Raw genomic sequence first — 14,821 nt, 5'->3', positions numbered from 1 at the left:
AGGGAAAGGGGATCCTTCTCTGGTCTTGTGGAATCGAAGCCAAGGGAGGCGAAAGCTTCGCCGAATCCCTTGTCCATGATGCTCAGAGATGGGTCGACAGTGGTTTTCACTGAAGCCCCGAATCCTAATCTGGAAAAAGATGTGGCGAAGCAGAGAGATCTATCTTTTGTTCCTCCTTGCAAAGAAGGATGATCGGAAGAGGAGCTTTCAAAACTATTTCACTTTAGTAAAGTCTTGGGAATGCCTGTCGAAGGGCATGAAGTCGAAATTTTGGCCTTGCTTAAGAAACTGAAGTTGAGGACTGGAAGTAGCACCCTTTGCAAGAGACGGAAGAAGAAAAAATCTTGCACTACCCGTTTCGAAAGAGAGTTAAAAAGATTGGAACGCTCAGTTAGCTATGGGGGGACATCAGGGATAACTAAAAAATCCAGTCAATGCTCCTGGGAATTGATTCCAGTTGATTAATGAGAATTAAAATCCTATGTTGGAATGTTCGAGGGCTTAATGATATTGAGAAAAGAAAGTTGATCAAGGGTGTGGTGAGGAATCAGAAACCAGATTTGGTTTGCCTTTTGGAGACGAAGGTGAAAGAAATGTCTCTACAAATGGTTAAAAGTGTGGGAGGTAGAAAGCAGGGGGTACTCCATTTCTGTTCATTTTATAAACTGTGTTGATGGCTTCTCTTGGATTTTCTTTGGAGTGTACGGGCCAGTGATTGGTAGCGAGAAGGAAGATTTTTGGGAGGAGCTAGGAGTCATCTGTGGCCTTTGGGAGAACCCTTGGTGCATCAGAGGGGACTTTAACGCTGTAAGATTCCCAGAGGAAAGAAGGAATGCCCCTAGACTCATAGCTGAAATGAGGAGATTTTCAGAGGTGATTAGGGAATTGGAGCTGAGGGATTTTCCCTTGGCTGGAGGTCCTTTCACTTGGATAGGGGGTTTAAATTCTCAAGCTGCCTTTAGATTGGACTGCTTCCTGATTTCGGACCAATGGGAGGACAACTTTTCTGCCATCACACAATCTGCTCTTCCCTGTCTGGTTTTTTATCACAATCCCATAGTCTTAGAAGCTGGAGGCTTCTCTTCAGGCAAAAACCCCTTCCGTTTTGAAAATATGTGGCTGAAAATTGATGGTGTGAAGAGAGAGAGAGAAAAGGGAGAATCCCTAATTATTGTTATTGAAAAACTATAGAATACACATTGGACTTGGGTATATATATACATGTTAGTGGGACCCACAATACAATAAGGAAAGAAAAGGAAAAGAAAAAGTAAATAACCTAAATAACTATATATTATCTAACACTCCCCCTCAAGGTGGAGCATATATGTTATATGCACCAAGCTTGTTACAAATGTATTTAATTCTAGGACCTCTGAGAGATTTAGTAAAACTATCTGCTAATTGATCATTTGAATTGACAAAACTAGTCGCCACACATCCTGATGCGATCTTCTTTCTAATGAAGTAACAGTTAACTTCAATGTGTTTGGTCCTTTCATGGAAGACTGGATTGGATGCAATATGCAAAGCGGCTTGGTTGTCACAGATGAGCTTCATCTGTTCATCCTTTCCAAATCTCAACTCCTGAAAAAGATGTTTAAGCCATATGAGTTCACATGTTGCCAGAGCCATAGCTCGATACTCGGCTTCAGCACTAGATCTGGCCACTACATCTTGTTTCTTACTCTTCCAAGATATTAGGTTACCTCCAATAAAAACACAATACCCGAAAGTGGAACGTCTATCTATGGGTGAGCCAGCCCAATCTGCATCTGTGTAAACAACAACTTGGGTATGACCTCTGTTCTCGTACAACACACCTTGGCCTGGTGTGCTTTTGATATATCGAAGAATGCGGATTACAGCATCCTAATGGCTATCACATGGTGACTGTAGGAATTGGCTAACAACACTTACAGGAAAAGAAATGTCTGGACGAGTAATGGTGAGGTAGTTCAGTTTACCTACAAGTTGCCGACATCTCCCAGGATCTCCTAAAGGCTTCCCCTGTCCTGGTATAAGTTTGACATTTGGATCCATAGGAGTGTCTACCGGTTTACAGTCTAACATACCGGTTTCTTCCAAGATGTCTAAAGCATACTTCCTTTGGGAAAGAACCACACCGGAACTGGATTGAACTATCTCAATCCCTAAGAAATACTTGAGTTTCCCCAAGTCTTTAGTCTGAAAGTGGGTGAAAAGGTATTGCTTTAGTTTCTGAATACCATTCTGATCACTGCCTGTAATGACGATGTCGTCCACATAAACTACCAGATAAATACACTGCCCCAAAGAGTTATGATGATTGAAAATGGAATGGTCTGCTGTACTGCGGAACATGCCAAACTCCTAAACAACAGAACTAAAACGGCTAAACCATGCTCGAGGAGATTGTTTCAAGCCATATAGAGAACGGTGTAACCTACACACTAAACCAGACTCCCCCTAAGCAACAAAACCAGGTGGTTGCTCCATATAAACTTCCTCAGCAAGATCCCCATGAAGGAAAACATTTTTAATATCTAACTGATAAAGAGGTCAAGAACGCATAGCAGCCATGGAGAGCAATAGACGAACAGAAGCTATCTTTGCAACATGAGAGAAAGTGTCACCATAATCAGAACCATAAACCTAAGTATAGCCTTTAGCAACTAAGCGGGTCTTAAGACGATCAACCTGACCATCAGGGCCAACCTTAACTGTGTAGACCCAACGACAACCAACTGTAAATTTACCAAAGGGTAAAACAACAAGATCCCAAGTGTCATTGGAGTGTAAAGCAGTCATTTCATCTACCATTGCCTGTGGCCAGCCTGGATGAGAAAGAGCCTCAGGGGTGCTCTTGGGAAGAGAAACAGAAGATATAGCAGAAACAAATGCAGAATAGGGTGAAGATAATCGATGGTAACTCAAAAAATTGTAAATGGGATGAGGATTACGAGTAGATCGATTACCTTTCCGAAGAGCAATGGGTAACTCAACAGAAGGAGGCAGAGCCGGGGCAAGAGAAGCTAAAGGGATAGGAAGTGAGTCAGCAGGTACCTCGGCCAAAGAAGGAGGAACAACGACACGATGACTGCGATGATAAACCTAAAGTGGGCGAGAAGGCACTGCATCAGGTAGGGAGATAATGGGAAGGGGTAAGACTTCAGAAACAGGAAGAGACTCAGAGGTGGAGAAGAACGGTGAGTCCTCAAAGAAAGTGACATCAGCGGAGAGAAAGTAGCGATGAGTCTCAGAGGAATAACAACGATAACCCTTTTGAAGTCTAGAATATTCCAAGAAGATGCATTTTGTGGCTTTGGCAGAAAGTTTGTCCTGTCTAGGAGTGAGAATATGAACAAAGCAAGTACAACCAAAAACACGAGGAGGAAGGAAATAAAGTGGTTGGTCATGAAAAGAAGGGAATGAGGAATCTGATCGTGTAATACAGATGAGGGCATACGATTAATCAAATAACATGCTATAAGAACAGCGTCCCCCCAAAAACGAAAAGGAACATGACTATGGAGAAGGAGAGCACGAGCTGTCTCAACAAGATGTCGATTCTTACATTCAGCTACCCCATTTTGTTGAGGAGTATGAGCACAAGAAGACTGATGAATGATCCCATGTTGGGACATAAATGAAGTAAATGGTGTAGAAAAATATTCTCTGGCATTGTCACTGCGCAACACACGAATAGAAATATTGAACTGGGTTTGGATTTCAGCATAAAATTTCTGAAAAATAGAGAATAACTCAGCTCGATTTTTCATTAAAAATAACCAAGTACATCGAAAATAGTCATCAATGAAAGTGACAAAATACTGAAATCCTAAAGTAGACGCAGTCCGACAAGGACCCCAAACATCAGTGTGGACAAGTTCAAAAGGAGACTTTGCCCAATTATTCAAACGCTTTGGGAACGAGACACGAGTATGTTTCCCAAGCTGACAGGACTCACACGCAAGTGACGACAAAGATGAAAAACTAGGGACCATTTTCTGAAACTTGGATAGACTAGGGTGGCCCAGGCGACTGTGGATGAGGAGGGGAGCATCAGTGGAAATGCAAACTGTAGGAGTTGAAGGCGCGATAAGATGATAGAGGCCTTGAGACTCACGTCCTATGCCAATCGTCTTCCCCGTACTCCGGTCTTGCAAGGTCACAAATTTATCAGAAAAAATGATAGAACAGTTAAGAGTGCGAATTCTTTTGCTGGTGGAAATAAGATTAAAAGGACACTCGGGGGCATAAAGGACAGAATGGAGAGGTAAGGAAGGGAGAGGATAAGCGAAACCAAAACCTTTAGCCATAGTTTGGGAACCATTAGCTAAAGTAACAGTAGGTAAGGCAAAGGTAGTAGTAATAGAAGAGAAAAAATCCTTATTACCAGATATGTGAAGCAGAAGCATTACCAGTCTGGGCAACAGAAGCAATAGAAGCTGACTTGATGGCCTGATAACGGAGATAGTCATCATACTCACTGTCAGTGAGGGAAATACCCTGAGATGTGGAGGAACTGGGAGGCTGAGGCGACTGAGGATCAGATGACTGGGCCACGTGGGCAGTGCGGGGAGGCCGCCCATGTAACTAATAACACCGATCATGAGTGTCGCCAAGCTTATTGCAATAAGTGCAATGAGGACGTTGACCTCTACCTCGGTTACCACTGCGTCCTCCTCGAGAGCTAGTTTGAGAAACTAACACAGAAGAATCTGAAGTGTTATCAGATGGCAAAGTTTGAGTGGAGGAAATACGGAGGAGGCGAGCAAACACATCATCCAAGGATGGAACGAAGGAACTGCCAAGAATCTGATCGCAAACGGTCTCGAGATCTGGACGGAGGCCAATAAGAGTAAGAACCATGAAGAACTTGTCAATCTGTATTCGTTGATCCCCAACATCAGTAGTAAGAGGCATCACGGTCAAGTATTCCTCCTTAAGAGAGGCAATCTGGCCAATATAAGTAGATAAATTCATGTCTTGTTGTCTGACATTGACAATAGAAGAAGCCACCTTATAAAGACGTTGGATATCATTCGTGTATAGCCCTTTCGCCTGATTCCAAAATTTAAAGCATGTTTTGTAGGCCCGAAGATGAAGCAGAATCTTAGAATCAACTGATTGCCATAACACACTACATAACTGTGCATCTATCTTCCTCCATTGTACTCTGTCAACCTCAGGGATATCTGCCTCCTACGTAACAAGGTGATCCTCACAACCTTGACCCATAAACCAAAGCTCCACAGAGGCAGACCAGGACAAATAATTTTCACTGCCAATCAATTTCTCCGAAGTAATCATAGGAGATCCAGATATAACAAAGGAAAAAGTGGAACTTTTAGTAGCCATATTTACTTATCTGGTGAACGAAATACGTTTGGATCGAAGAGAGCCCTAATACGGCCTATCGCGGACTTCCTAAGACACGTGCAGGGCTCGAGGTGAAGAGGAAGTCACCGAAGGTCGCCGAAAAGGTTGTTTAGAGGGCCGGCGGAGACAAAAAAACCCCCAAAAAATGCACTTTCAGGGCTCAGATGACACAAGCACAGATGGAGAGTGGCTAGACGGCGTTAGGCGAGGTTAGAGGTGGAAGCACGTGACCGGAAAATGCTCCACACTCCCTCACGCGCCGGCGCGTGAGATTTAGGCTGCCAAAGAAGAAACGCGCTTGGCCGGCGCATGGCTGAGATTCTCCCTCCGGTGCTTCGAGAAAACTTGAAGATCTCCTCCTTGCGCACCTGATGGTATGGTCGGTGTCGGAAAAGGATGTCGCCAGCGGTGAGGGTTTTCTGACGGTGATACGGTTGATCGGAAAGTTTTAGGAGATGGGAAGAGTGACCGGAATGAAACACGGTCACTGAAAGATTTCCCAGAATGGATTCACGGATAAACCGAAAATAATTAGGGTTTTTTTCTCCCTTGGCTCTAATACCATGTGAAGAGAGAGAGAGAAAAGGGAAAATCCCTAATTATTGTTATTGAAAAACTATAGAATACACATTGGACTTGGGTATATATATACATGTTAGTGGGACCCACAATACAATAAGGAAAGAAAAGGAAAAGGAAAAGTAAATAACCTAAATAACTATACACTATCTAACAGATGGCTTCAAATACCTAGTAAGAAGCTGGTGGAATGGTTATTTTGTTGAAGGCTATAGCAGCCACTGCATTGCTAAGAAACTCAAAGCGCTAAAGAAGGATTTGAAGAATTGGAACAAAGAGGTGGTAGGCAATGTCTCTTTCAATAGAGCAGAGGCCTTCTCCTGCCTACAGCTTTGGGAGGCCAAGGAGAATGAGAACTCTCTTACTCCTAGAGAAGCGGAGGCTAAAAAACTGGCTCTTAAGGACTATAGAAATGGGCTCTTCTAGAAGAAACTTCTTGGAGACAAAAGTCAAGAGAGATCTGGTTAAGAGAAGGTAATAAAAATACCAAGTACTTCCACAAAATGGTCAATGCTAAGGCAAGGAGGAACTTGTTGTCTAAAATTAGAGTGAATGAGGTCTCTCTCTCTTCTATTGATGAAATCAAAGAAGAAGTTTGCAGAGCCTACCAGTCCCTCCTCTCAGAATCAGGGGATTGGAGGCCTAGTATTAATGGCCTTAACTTCAAGGAGCTAGGGAAAGGCTTGGCCAGTAGCCTAGAAGTTATGTTTTTTGAGGAAGAAATTTTTGCAGCCTTGAGCAGCTGTTACGGTGACAAAGCCCTAGGCCCGGACCGCTTCACAATGGCTTTTTGGTTGTTTTGTTGGGACGTTGTTAAATCAGAGACTTTGGGACTCTTTAGGGAGTTCTACCTCCATGGAACCTTCCAGAGAAGCTTAAATTCCACGTTCCTTGTGCTCATTCCTAAAAAAGAGGGAGCCGAAGAGCTAAGCAATTTCAGACCAATCAGCTTGGTAGGGAGTGTGTACAAATTGCTTGCCAAAGCCCTTGCTAATAGGCTGAAATTAATGATGGGGGAGGTGATTTCTGATTTTCAACAAGCTTTCGTCCAAGGGAGACAAATTCTAGACGTTGTTCTAATTGCTATCAAGGCCCTTGATTCTAGATTGAAAGACAACACGTCGGGCCTCCTTCTTAAGATGGATATTGAGAAGGCTTTTGACCATGTAAATTGGGACTTTCTTATGGATGTGTCTAAGATGCAATTTGGGCATAGATGGATTAATTGGATGAAAATGGTGCTGCTCTACGGCTTCCTTCTCGATCCTCATCAATGGGAGCCCTTCGGGCTTCTTTCGTAGCTCTAGGGGATTGAGACATAAAGACCCTCTTTCCCTCTATCTTTTCCTTTTTGCCATGGAAGCTCTTAGTTAGCTGTTGTCAAGTGCAAGAAATGGGGGCTTTATTTCCAATTTCAAAGTGGGAGGAAGAGGAAGAGAGGGGTTGATCGTGTCCCATCTCTTGTTTGCCGATGACACCTTGATTTTCTGTGACGCCGATGCAGAACAGTTACAATATCTTAGCTGGATTTTCATGTGGTTTGAGGCGATTTCAGGATTAAAAGTTAATCTGAGCAAAACTGAGGCCATCCCAGTGGGGTAAGGCTTTCCTATGGAGACTCTTGCCTCGGTCTTGGGATGTAAGATTGGTAGTTTACCTACCTTCTACTTGGGTCTTCCCCTTGGGGCCCCTTACAAATCCACTAGGGTGTGGGATGTAGTGGAAGAAAGATTCAGGAAAAGGTTGTCTCTTTGGAAAAGGCAATACCTCTCCAAAGGTGGCCGGCTTACCTTGTTAAAAAGCACCCTCTCTAGCCTCCCAACCTACTTTCTCTCTCTTTGTGATTCCAAAGAGAGTGTGTGTAAGGCTTGAAAAAATCCAAAGGGATTTCTTATGGGACGGAGGCGCCTTAGAGAATAGACCTCACTTGGTGAGTTGGAAGGTTATTTGTGCTGCTAAAAAGGATGGAGGTCTGGGCATTCGCAGTTAAGTTATCCTTAACAAGGCCCTACTTGGGAAGTGGCAGTAGAGATTTGCTAACGAGAATGAGTCCCTATGGAAGCAAATTATCTCTAGAAAGTACGACCTTCAAGAGGGGGGATGGTGCTCCAAAGGTGTAAGAAACCGTTATAGGGTGGGGGTTTGGAAGGCCATTAGAAATGGTTGGGAGAACTTTCGAACTCACTCCCGCTTCATCGTAGGGGATGGCACTAGAGTGAAGTTTTGGAAAGACTTGTGGTGTGAAAATCAATCTCTGGAAGATGTTTTCCCCATCTTGTTTAATCTAACCGTCAACAAAGAAGGCTAGGTTGCTGAGGCTTGGGAGGAGGACGGAGTTGGGGTAGGTAGGGGCTTCATTTCAATAGACACCTAAATGATTGGGAGGTGGGGGAAGTTGAAAGCTTGTCAAGCAAGCTTCATCCTTTGACTATTAGAAGAGGTGTGGATGACTTGCTCCGACGGAGAGAGAACAAGAATAGGACCTTTTCAGTCAAGTCTTTTTATAGCTCACTCTCAAGGGGCATTAGACCTCCCTTCCCGGCTAGAATTATTTGGACGCCTTAGGTTCCAATTAGGGCTAGCTTCTTTGGTTGAGAGACGGCTTGGAGCAGGCTACTCACCATTGACCGCCTGAAGAGATTTGGATGGAGCATCCCCAACAGATGCTATCTATGTAAAAATGAGGAGGAAACCACAGATCATCTTTTGTTTTGTGAGAAGGTCAGAATATTATGGCTTCTGATCTTCTTCCTTTTTGGGGTGTAATGGGCGATGCACTCCTTTGTGAGAAGGAACCTCTTGGGATGGCATGGTTCCTTTGTGGGCAAGAAAAGGGAGAAAGCTTGGAGAGCTGCCCCCCTCTGCTTGATTGTGGACCATTTGGAAAGAAAGGAATAGGAGGGCCTTCAATGATGTTGAGAGGAGCGACCAAGAAATTAAATCCTTTTTTTTCTACACTTTTGTGAATTGGGCTAGGGTGTATATAGAGAAACACACTTTCTCTTTGATAGATTTTGTAGACTGGTTAGCTATCAAGTAAGGGTTAGACTTGTTTGCCTTTTTGTCTTTTGCACTTGCGTATCCTAGTATACTCCGTGTATACTCTTTCTTTAGCCTCTTTGGCTTGTAGCAATGGTAAATGAAATTTTGGTAATATGATAGGCAAATAAAGATCTAATCAGAGCACATCCATGTCTGGAGACAGCTGCTAGAAAAAGATGTTAGTGTTCCTCTTACATCTTATCACTGATATCTTCTAGCAGGTTCATCAGTTTTTTGGCTAATTGCTGCCTGCGATACTCTGGAGCGACAGTTACTGCAGTTACATGACCATGCCAAGATTCACCTTGCCCTTCAACTTTCCCCATAACTGCAGACATATGAATTGCATTACACCAATAGTCTTTCATCAATTAACTAGAACATTGCTAAATTAAAGTAAAAAGATGGAATCCAACAAGAGCAGCAGCAAGCAAGGACATCCACTATTGTTCTCATAATGTTTTTAACAGGAAACTGAAAGTAATACTAATAAAGGAAAAGATACAAGATACATGGGAGATCTTTCAAGAAAAAAATTTCTCACATTTTTCTTTTTCTTTTTTTCTTCATTTTTTAACAATCTGAAGTAAAGAAGGTTCAATCCCAGTATAGAGAAAAAATCCAGAGAGTAACCCAACTAAGGCAAGAAAGGGAAAGAAACTAGGCTTTGAAACTAAATGCTCACACAAAAAGAAACTGGTTAGCCAAAGTGAAAGTGAATGGCAGTTAGTATACCGAGGAAAATGAGATAAAAGCTAGTGTGGTTATGGCATATCAGAATCTCTTATCCAAGAAAAGGGGTTGGAGACCCAGTCTATTTGGCCTTTTAGGGTTTAGATAATCGTGAGGCGGAAAGGTTGGAGGTTCCTTTCTTGGAAGAAGAGATATTTGTTGCTCTCCCTGATTTGGACAAGGACAAAGCACCAGGTCCGGATGGGTACACTATGGCGTTTTGACTTTTTAGTTGGGAGCTTGTGAAGGAGGAGGTGATGAGTTTTTTTATGGAGTTCCATGAGGGGGGTAGATTCATGAAGTCACTGAATGCTATTTTTCTGGTTCTTGTTCCAAAGAAAGATGGTGCTGAAGACTTAAGAGATTTTAGGCCAATCAGCCTAGTGGGCAGCCTCTACAAGTTTTTGGCTAATAGACTTAAGAAGGTAATGGGTAAAGTGGTCACGAGTCCCAAAACACTTTTGTGGAGGGTAGATAGATTTTAGATGCAATTTTGATCACTAATGAGGGCATAGACTCAAGGTTGAAAAGCAATGAAGGTTGCAAGCTTGACATCGAGAAAGCGTAAAATTATGTAAATTGGTATTTCTTGATTTCGATGCTAAGGAAGATGGGTTTTGGGGAAAGATGGACTAAATAAGTAGAATGGTGTATCTCAACAGCGAAGTTCTTCGTTCTAGTAAACAAATTCCCAACCGGTTTTTTTCAAAGCTTGAGGAGATTAAGACAAAGAGATCCCTTCTCTCTTTATTTATTTGTGATTGCCATGGAGGTATTCAGTTGTCTCTTGAAAAGGCCGAAGAATGGTGGCTATTTGTCTGGGTGGAGGGTGAGAGGCAGGGGTGGTGTTGGGATTCAGGTCTCTTACTTATTATTTGTTGATGATACTCATGTTCTCTGAGAACACAAAACATGAACACGAGGAATGCACAAGAATACATGGGAGGCATTGGTCAGGCGCATGTAGTGTCAACGTCGCATAGGAATGCACTTATCAAAAAAATACTCTCGTGTTCTGTGAGGTATCACAGGACCAGATGACTTTTCTAAGTTGGTTTCTTATGTGGTTCAAGGCTTGTTCTAGTTAGAGAATCAACTCAAAAAAAAGTGAGCTAATTTCTGTGGGAAGGGTGGACATTATTAATGACTTGGCTTTAGAGTTGGGGTGTAAGGTAGGCGGTCTCCCTTCCCGTTACTTGGGTCTTCCTTTGGGGGCTCCTTTCAAATCTATGGTAGTTTGGGATGGGGTTGAAGAGAGATTTCACAAAAGGTTAACCATGTGGAAAAGACAGTATATCTTGAAAGAAGGGAGGCTCACTTTAATTCATAGTACTTTTTCTAGTATACTCATCTATTTCATGTCTCTTTTTTGCATGCCAAGACTTGTGAGGTTGAGGTTGGAGAAAATTCAAAGGGATTTTCTTTGGGGTGATAGAGCTCTTGTGTAGAAACCACATCTAGTAAGGTGGAAGACAATCTGTTCGAAGAAAAAGAAGATTGGCTCAGGTGTGAGGTGCCTCTCTACGATGAACAAAGCCATCTTGTGCAAGTAGAATTGACATTTTGCCAATGAAAGTGAGGCTCTTTGGAAGCATGTCATTAGCCAAAAGTATGGAGAAGATGTTGGAGGATGGCATTCCTATGAGGTGAGAGAGAGGTATGGTGTTAGGTTGTGGAAAGCCATAAGAAAGGAATGAGATCTTTTGAGCAATAATTTGTCCTTCCAAGTGGGAAATGGTCAGAGAGTGAGATTTTGGAGGGATAAGTGGTGTGATGATGAGTCACTTTGTGATTCATTCCCTTCCTTATTAGCCCTATCCTTGTCTAAGGAAGTTTGGGTGGCGGAGGTTTAGAGCCCCGAAGGTGAAATGAGTGGTTGGACCCCTTGGTTCTTTAGGCCCTTTAATGATTAGGAAATGAAAAGAGTGAAGTGCTTTTTGTCGAGGCTCCAAACAACGAGGCTGCATAGGGATATGGATGACAGGGTGATTTGGACAGCCTTGAAGAGTGGGTACTTTTCGGTCAAATCTCTCTATTCTGTTTTAAAGCCTAGCAACCATCTTTTGTTCCCTAATAGGTGATGTTTTTTGTTTCTTCCTCTTTCCCTTTTAGGTGAGACTTTAGGCTTCTACTGTATACATCATGTATACTTGGAAGCGTTGTTTTGGCATCTCCCCTGTATTTATATATGCTTTTTGCTCTTACCTATCAAAAATAATTTACTCCAAAACACCCTTAGCTCTAACCCCTCCTTATTTTCTACCCACAAAATGAAGAAAAAATATCCTTCCTTCCACAAAGTTATCTAAAGTCCACAAAGAGCAAACTTTTGAAACACATTTTAAGCTTCAACCACAGAAAGCTCTTCTCATTGAAAAATTCTCTTATTCCTTTCCTTTGAAATACACCAACAAATACAAAGTGGAGCAGATTTCCAAGTATCACTCAATTTCTTTCCCACAAAGTTACCTTTCCTAGACCATAAAGAGCACTTGATTGAGTAAGGTAGTATAAGAAAACAAAGATGTCACACCACCACATAATGCTCTAAAAAAAAAAAAAAAACATGATTCACTAATTTATCATCCTTTTTCCTTAGGTAGAACCACTTCACCATGGTACAGCTCCTTCACCTCAATCACTCCAAGTGAGAATCTTTTCCAAAACTGCATATTGCACAAAGAAAACACCTCGGACAGCACACAAGAACCCCATATAGCTGAAACTGGAAATCCCATGGAGGACCTATGATAAATCATCTCAAAGAAAGAGGATACTTAGAAACCCTTCTTTAAAAGGCCCCAAAAAATAACCTCTCCACACTACTGCACTTCTTTTTTTTTGATGAATTAAAAAAAAAAAAAAAAAGGGCTCCACACTACTGCACTTCTTATAAATAGGCAAACTGAAAAGCTCAGTACTTCTAACTCCCAATCATGGGAAATTCCTTACAAGCCTAAGTTTCCAATGAGCATGACTACCTTCATTACAGCTGTAATCCATAACCCAAACTTCCAGTTGGCAGCTAATGCATAAAGAATCAACTATTGAGGTTGTGACCTCACACCCACAACAAACATTATGCCAGCATCTGACCCAACCATCATCCCCCACACCAAAGCCCAAAAAGTCTATAAAGGTCTCCCAAACCTTTCTAATAGGTTTTCTCACACACTCGCCCACAAAGCCATAAATGACCCATGACCACCTACCCTCCAATTCTCCATGTTTATACACCTTAACTTTTCTCTAACAATACTAGCTCTCCTGTGAACCATCACAACCACTTATCAAATAAAGCTTTTGTTGAGAAGAGTCATCTGTTTTAGAAAAACACAGCAAAGACCACTTGACCAAATGAGAAAGCTGGTCATTCCCAGCTCCTCCATATAGAAAATCTCCCTATAGCTCCTCCAACCTCACTTGAACTGGAGGTGACCTAATAAACTCAAATGGTAATCCAAACACAACTGAGTCCACAAACAGTTATTATTAGGCATTTCTCAAACCGCTCATTCACTGAGTTCTAGACTGCTCTAAGTTTATATGGAGCTACCAATAGCAGACCCCAGATGTGAAAATGGGTGCATCCATCCTTAAACCCAAGCAACTAGGCAAGAAACCATTGTCACCCACCGCTCATTCACTGAGTTCTAGACTGCTCTAAGTTTATATGGAGCAACCAATAGCAGACCCTAGATGTGAAAATGGGTGCATCCATACCTTAAACCCAAGCAACTATGCAAGAAACCATTGTCACCCACCACTTTCATAAAAGTTGGCCTTCAACCTCACAATAAATGCAAAATAAAGGTGTGCATGCATCTAAAGTATAACAACCATACTCCATTCTCACAAAATTCTAATTGGAATTTAGTTTGCAAGAATCTAAAATTTTTTTCTCTGGATGAGCAAGGTTTATAGTTCAAAATTCAAATAAGACAATATAACTTCAGACTCTTGTTCACTGTAAGGAGGATCTTAAAATTAATTATTTGATAAGCAGAAGAACAGAGTCTGAAGTTTAAGATTTTTGGCAGCGAAAAGGAAGATTTTTGGGAGCAGCTTGGAGCCATCCGTGGCCTTTGGGATGACCCTTGGTGCGTAGGAGGGGACTTTAACTTTGTAAGATTCTCAGAGGAAAGAAGGAATGCCCCTAGCCTCACAGTTGAAATGAGGAGATTTTCAAAGGTGATAGGGGAGATGGGGCCTCCACTGATTGGAGGTCCCTTAACTTGGATAGGGGGTTTGAACTCTCAAGCTACCTCTAGGTTAGACCGCTTCCTGATTTCGGATCAATGGGACGACCACTTTTCAGCCATCACACAATCAGCTCTACCTCGTATGGTCTCCGATTACAACCCCATAGTCCTAGAAGCTGGAGATTTCTCTTCAGGAAAAAGCCCCTTCCGTTTTGAAAATATGTGGCTGAAAATAGATGGATTCAAAGACCTAGTAAGAAGCTGGTGGAATGGGTATTTTGTAGAAGGCTATAGCAGTCACTGCATTGCTGAGAAACTCAAAGCACTTAAGAAGGACCTGAAAATCTTGAACAAGGAGGTGGTAGGCAACGTCTCTTCCAACAGAGCAGAGGCCTTCACCCGCCTGCAGTGTTGGGAAGCCAAGGAGAAGGAGAACCCTCTTAATCCTGGAGATATGGAGGCTAAAAATCTGGCTCTTGAGGACTATAAGAAATTAGCCCTTATGGAAGAAACTTCTTGGAGGCAGAAGTCAAGAGAAATCTGGTTAAGAGAAGGCGACAAAAATACCAAATATTTCCACAAAATGGCTAATGTTAGGGCTAGGAGGAACTTCCTGTCTAAAATTAGAGTGAATGGGGTGACTCTCTCTTCCATTGAAGATATAAAAGATAGTGTCTGCAGAACCTACCAGTCCCTCCTCTCAGAATCTGGGGATTGGAGGCCTAATATCAATGGCCTTAATTTCAAGGAGCTGGGAGAAGGAATGGCCAGCAGCCTGGAAGTTATGTTCTCTGAGGAAGAAATCTTTGCAGCCCTTAGCAGCTGCTGTGTGGACAAAGCCCCAGGCCTGGACGGCTTCACAATGGCATTCTGGTTGTTTTGTTGGGACGTTGTTAAACTAG

The 14,821-nt window shown here is 42.4% G+C and overlaps 1 protein-coding gene across 3 annotated transcripts in view; it reads right to left on the bottom strand.

The window, feature by feature from the left end:
* The window catches only part of LOC100252851 (N-terminal acetyltransferase B complex catalytic subunit NAA20), a 32,279-nt gene that overhangs the window by 5,861 nt on the left and 11,597 nt on the right, over positions 1-14,821 (bottom strand). For all 3 annotated transcript variants that reach the window (XR_009465981.1, XR_009465980.1, XM_002278210.4), the window contains exon 3: positions 9,181-9,313. Coding sequence is in view for 1 of the 3 variants with exons in the window: in XM_002278210.4 (XP_002278246.1) it covers positions 9,181-9,313 (133 nt within the window). In the remaining 2 variants the exon portion in view is untranslated. The remainder of the gene's footprint in view (positions 1-9,180; positions 9,314-14,821) is intronic.

This window comes from Vitis vinifera, chromosome 7, assembly GCF_030704535.1.
Source record: "Vitis vinifera cultivar Pinot Noir 40024 chromosome 7, ASM3070453v1".
NCBI classification, from domain to species: Eukaryota; Viridiplantae; Streptophyta; class Magnoliopsida; order Vitales; family Vitaceae; genus Vitis; species Vitis vinifera.
Note: the sequence above shows the minus strand (reverse complement) of the source record. Positions and strands in the feature narration are given on the sequence as shown.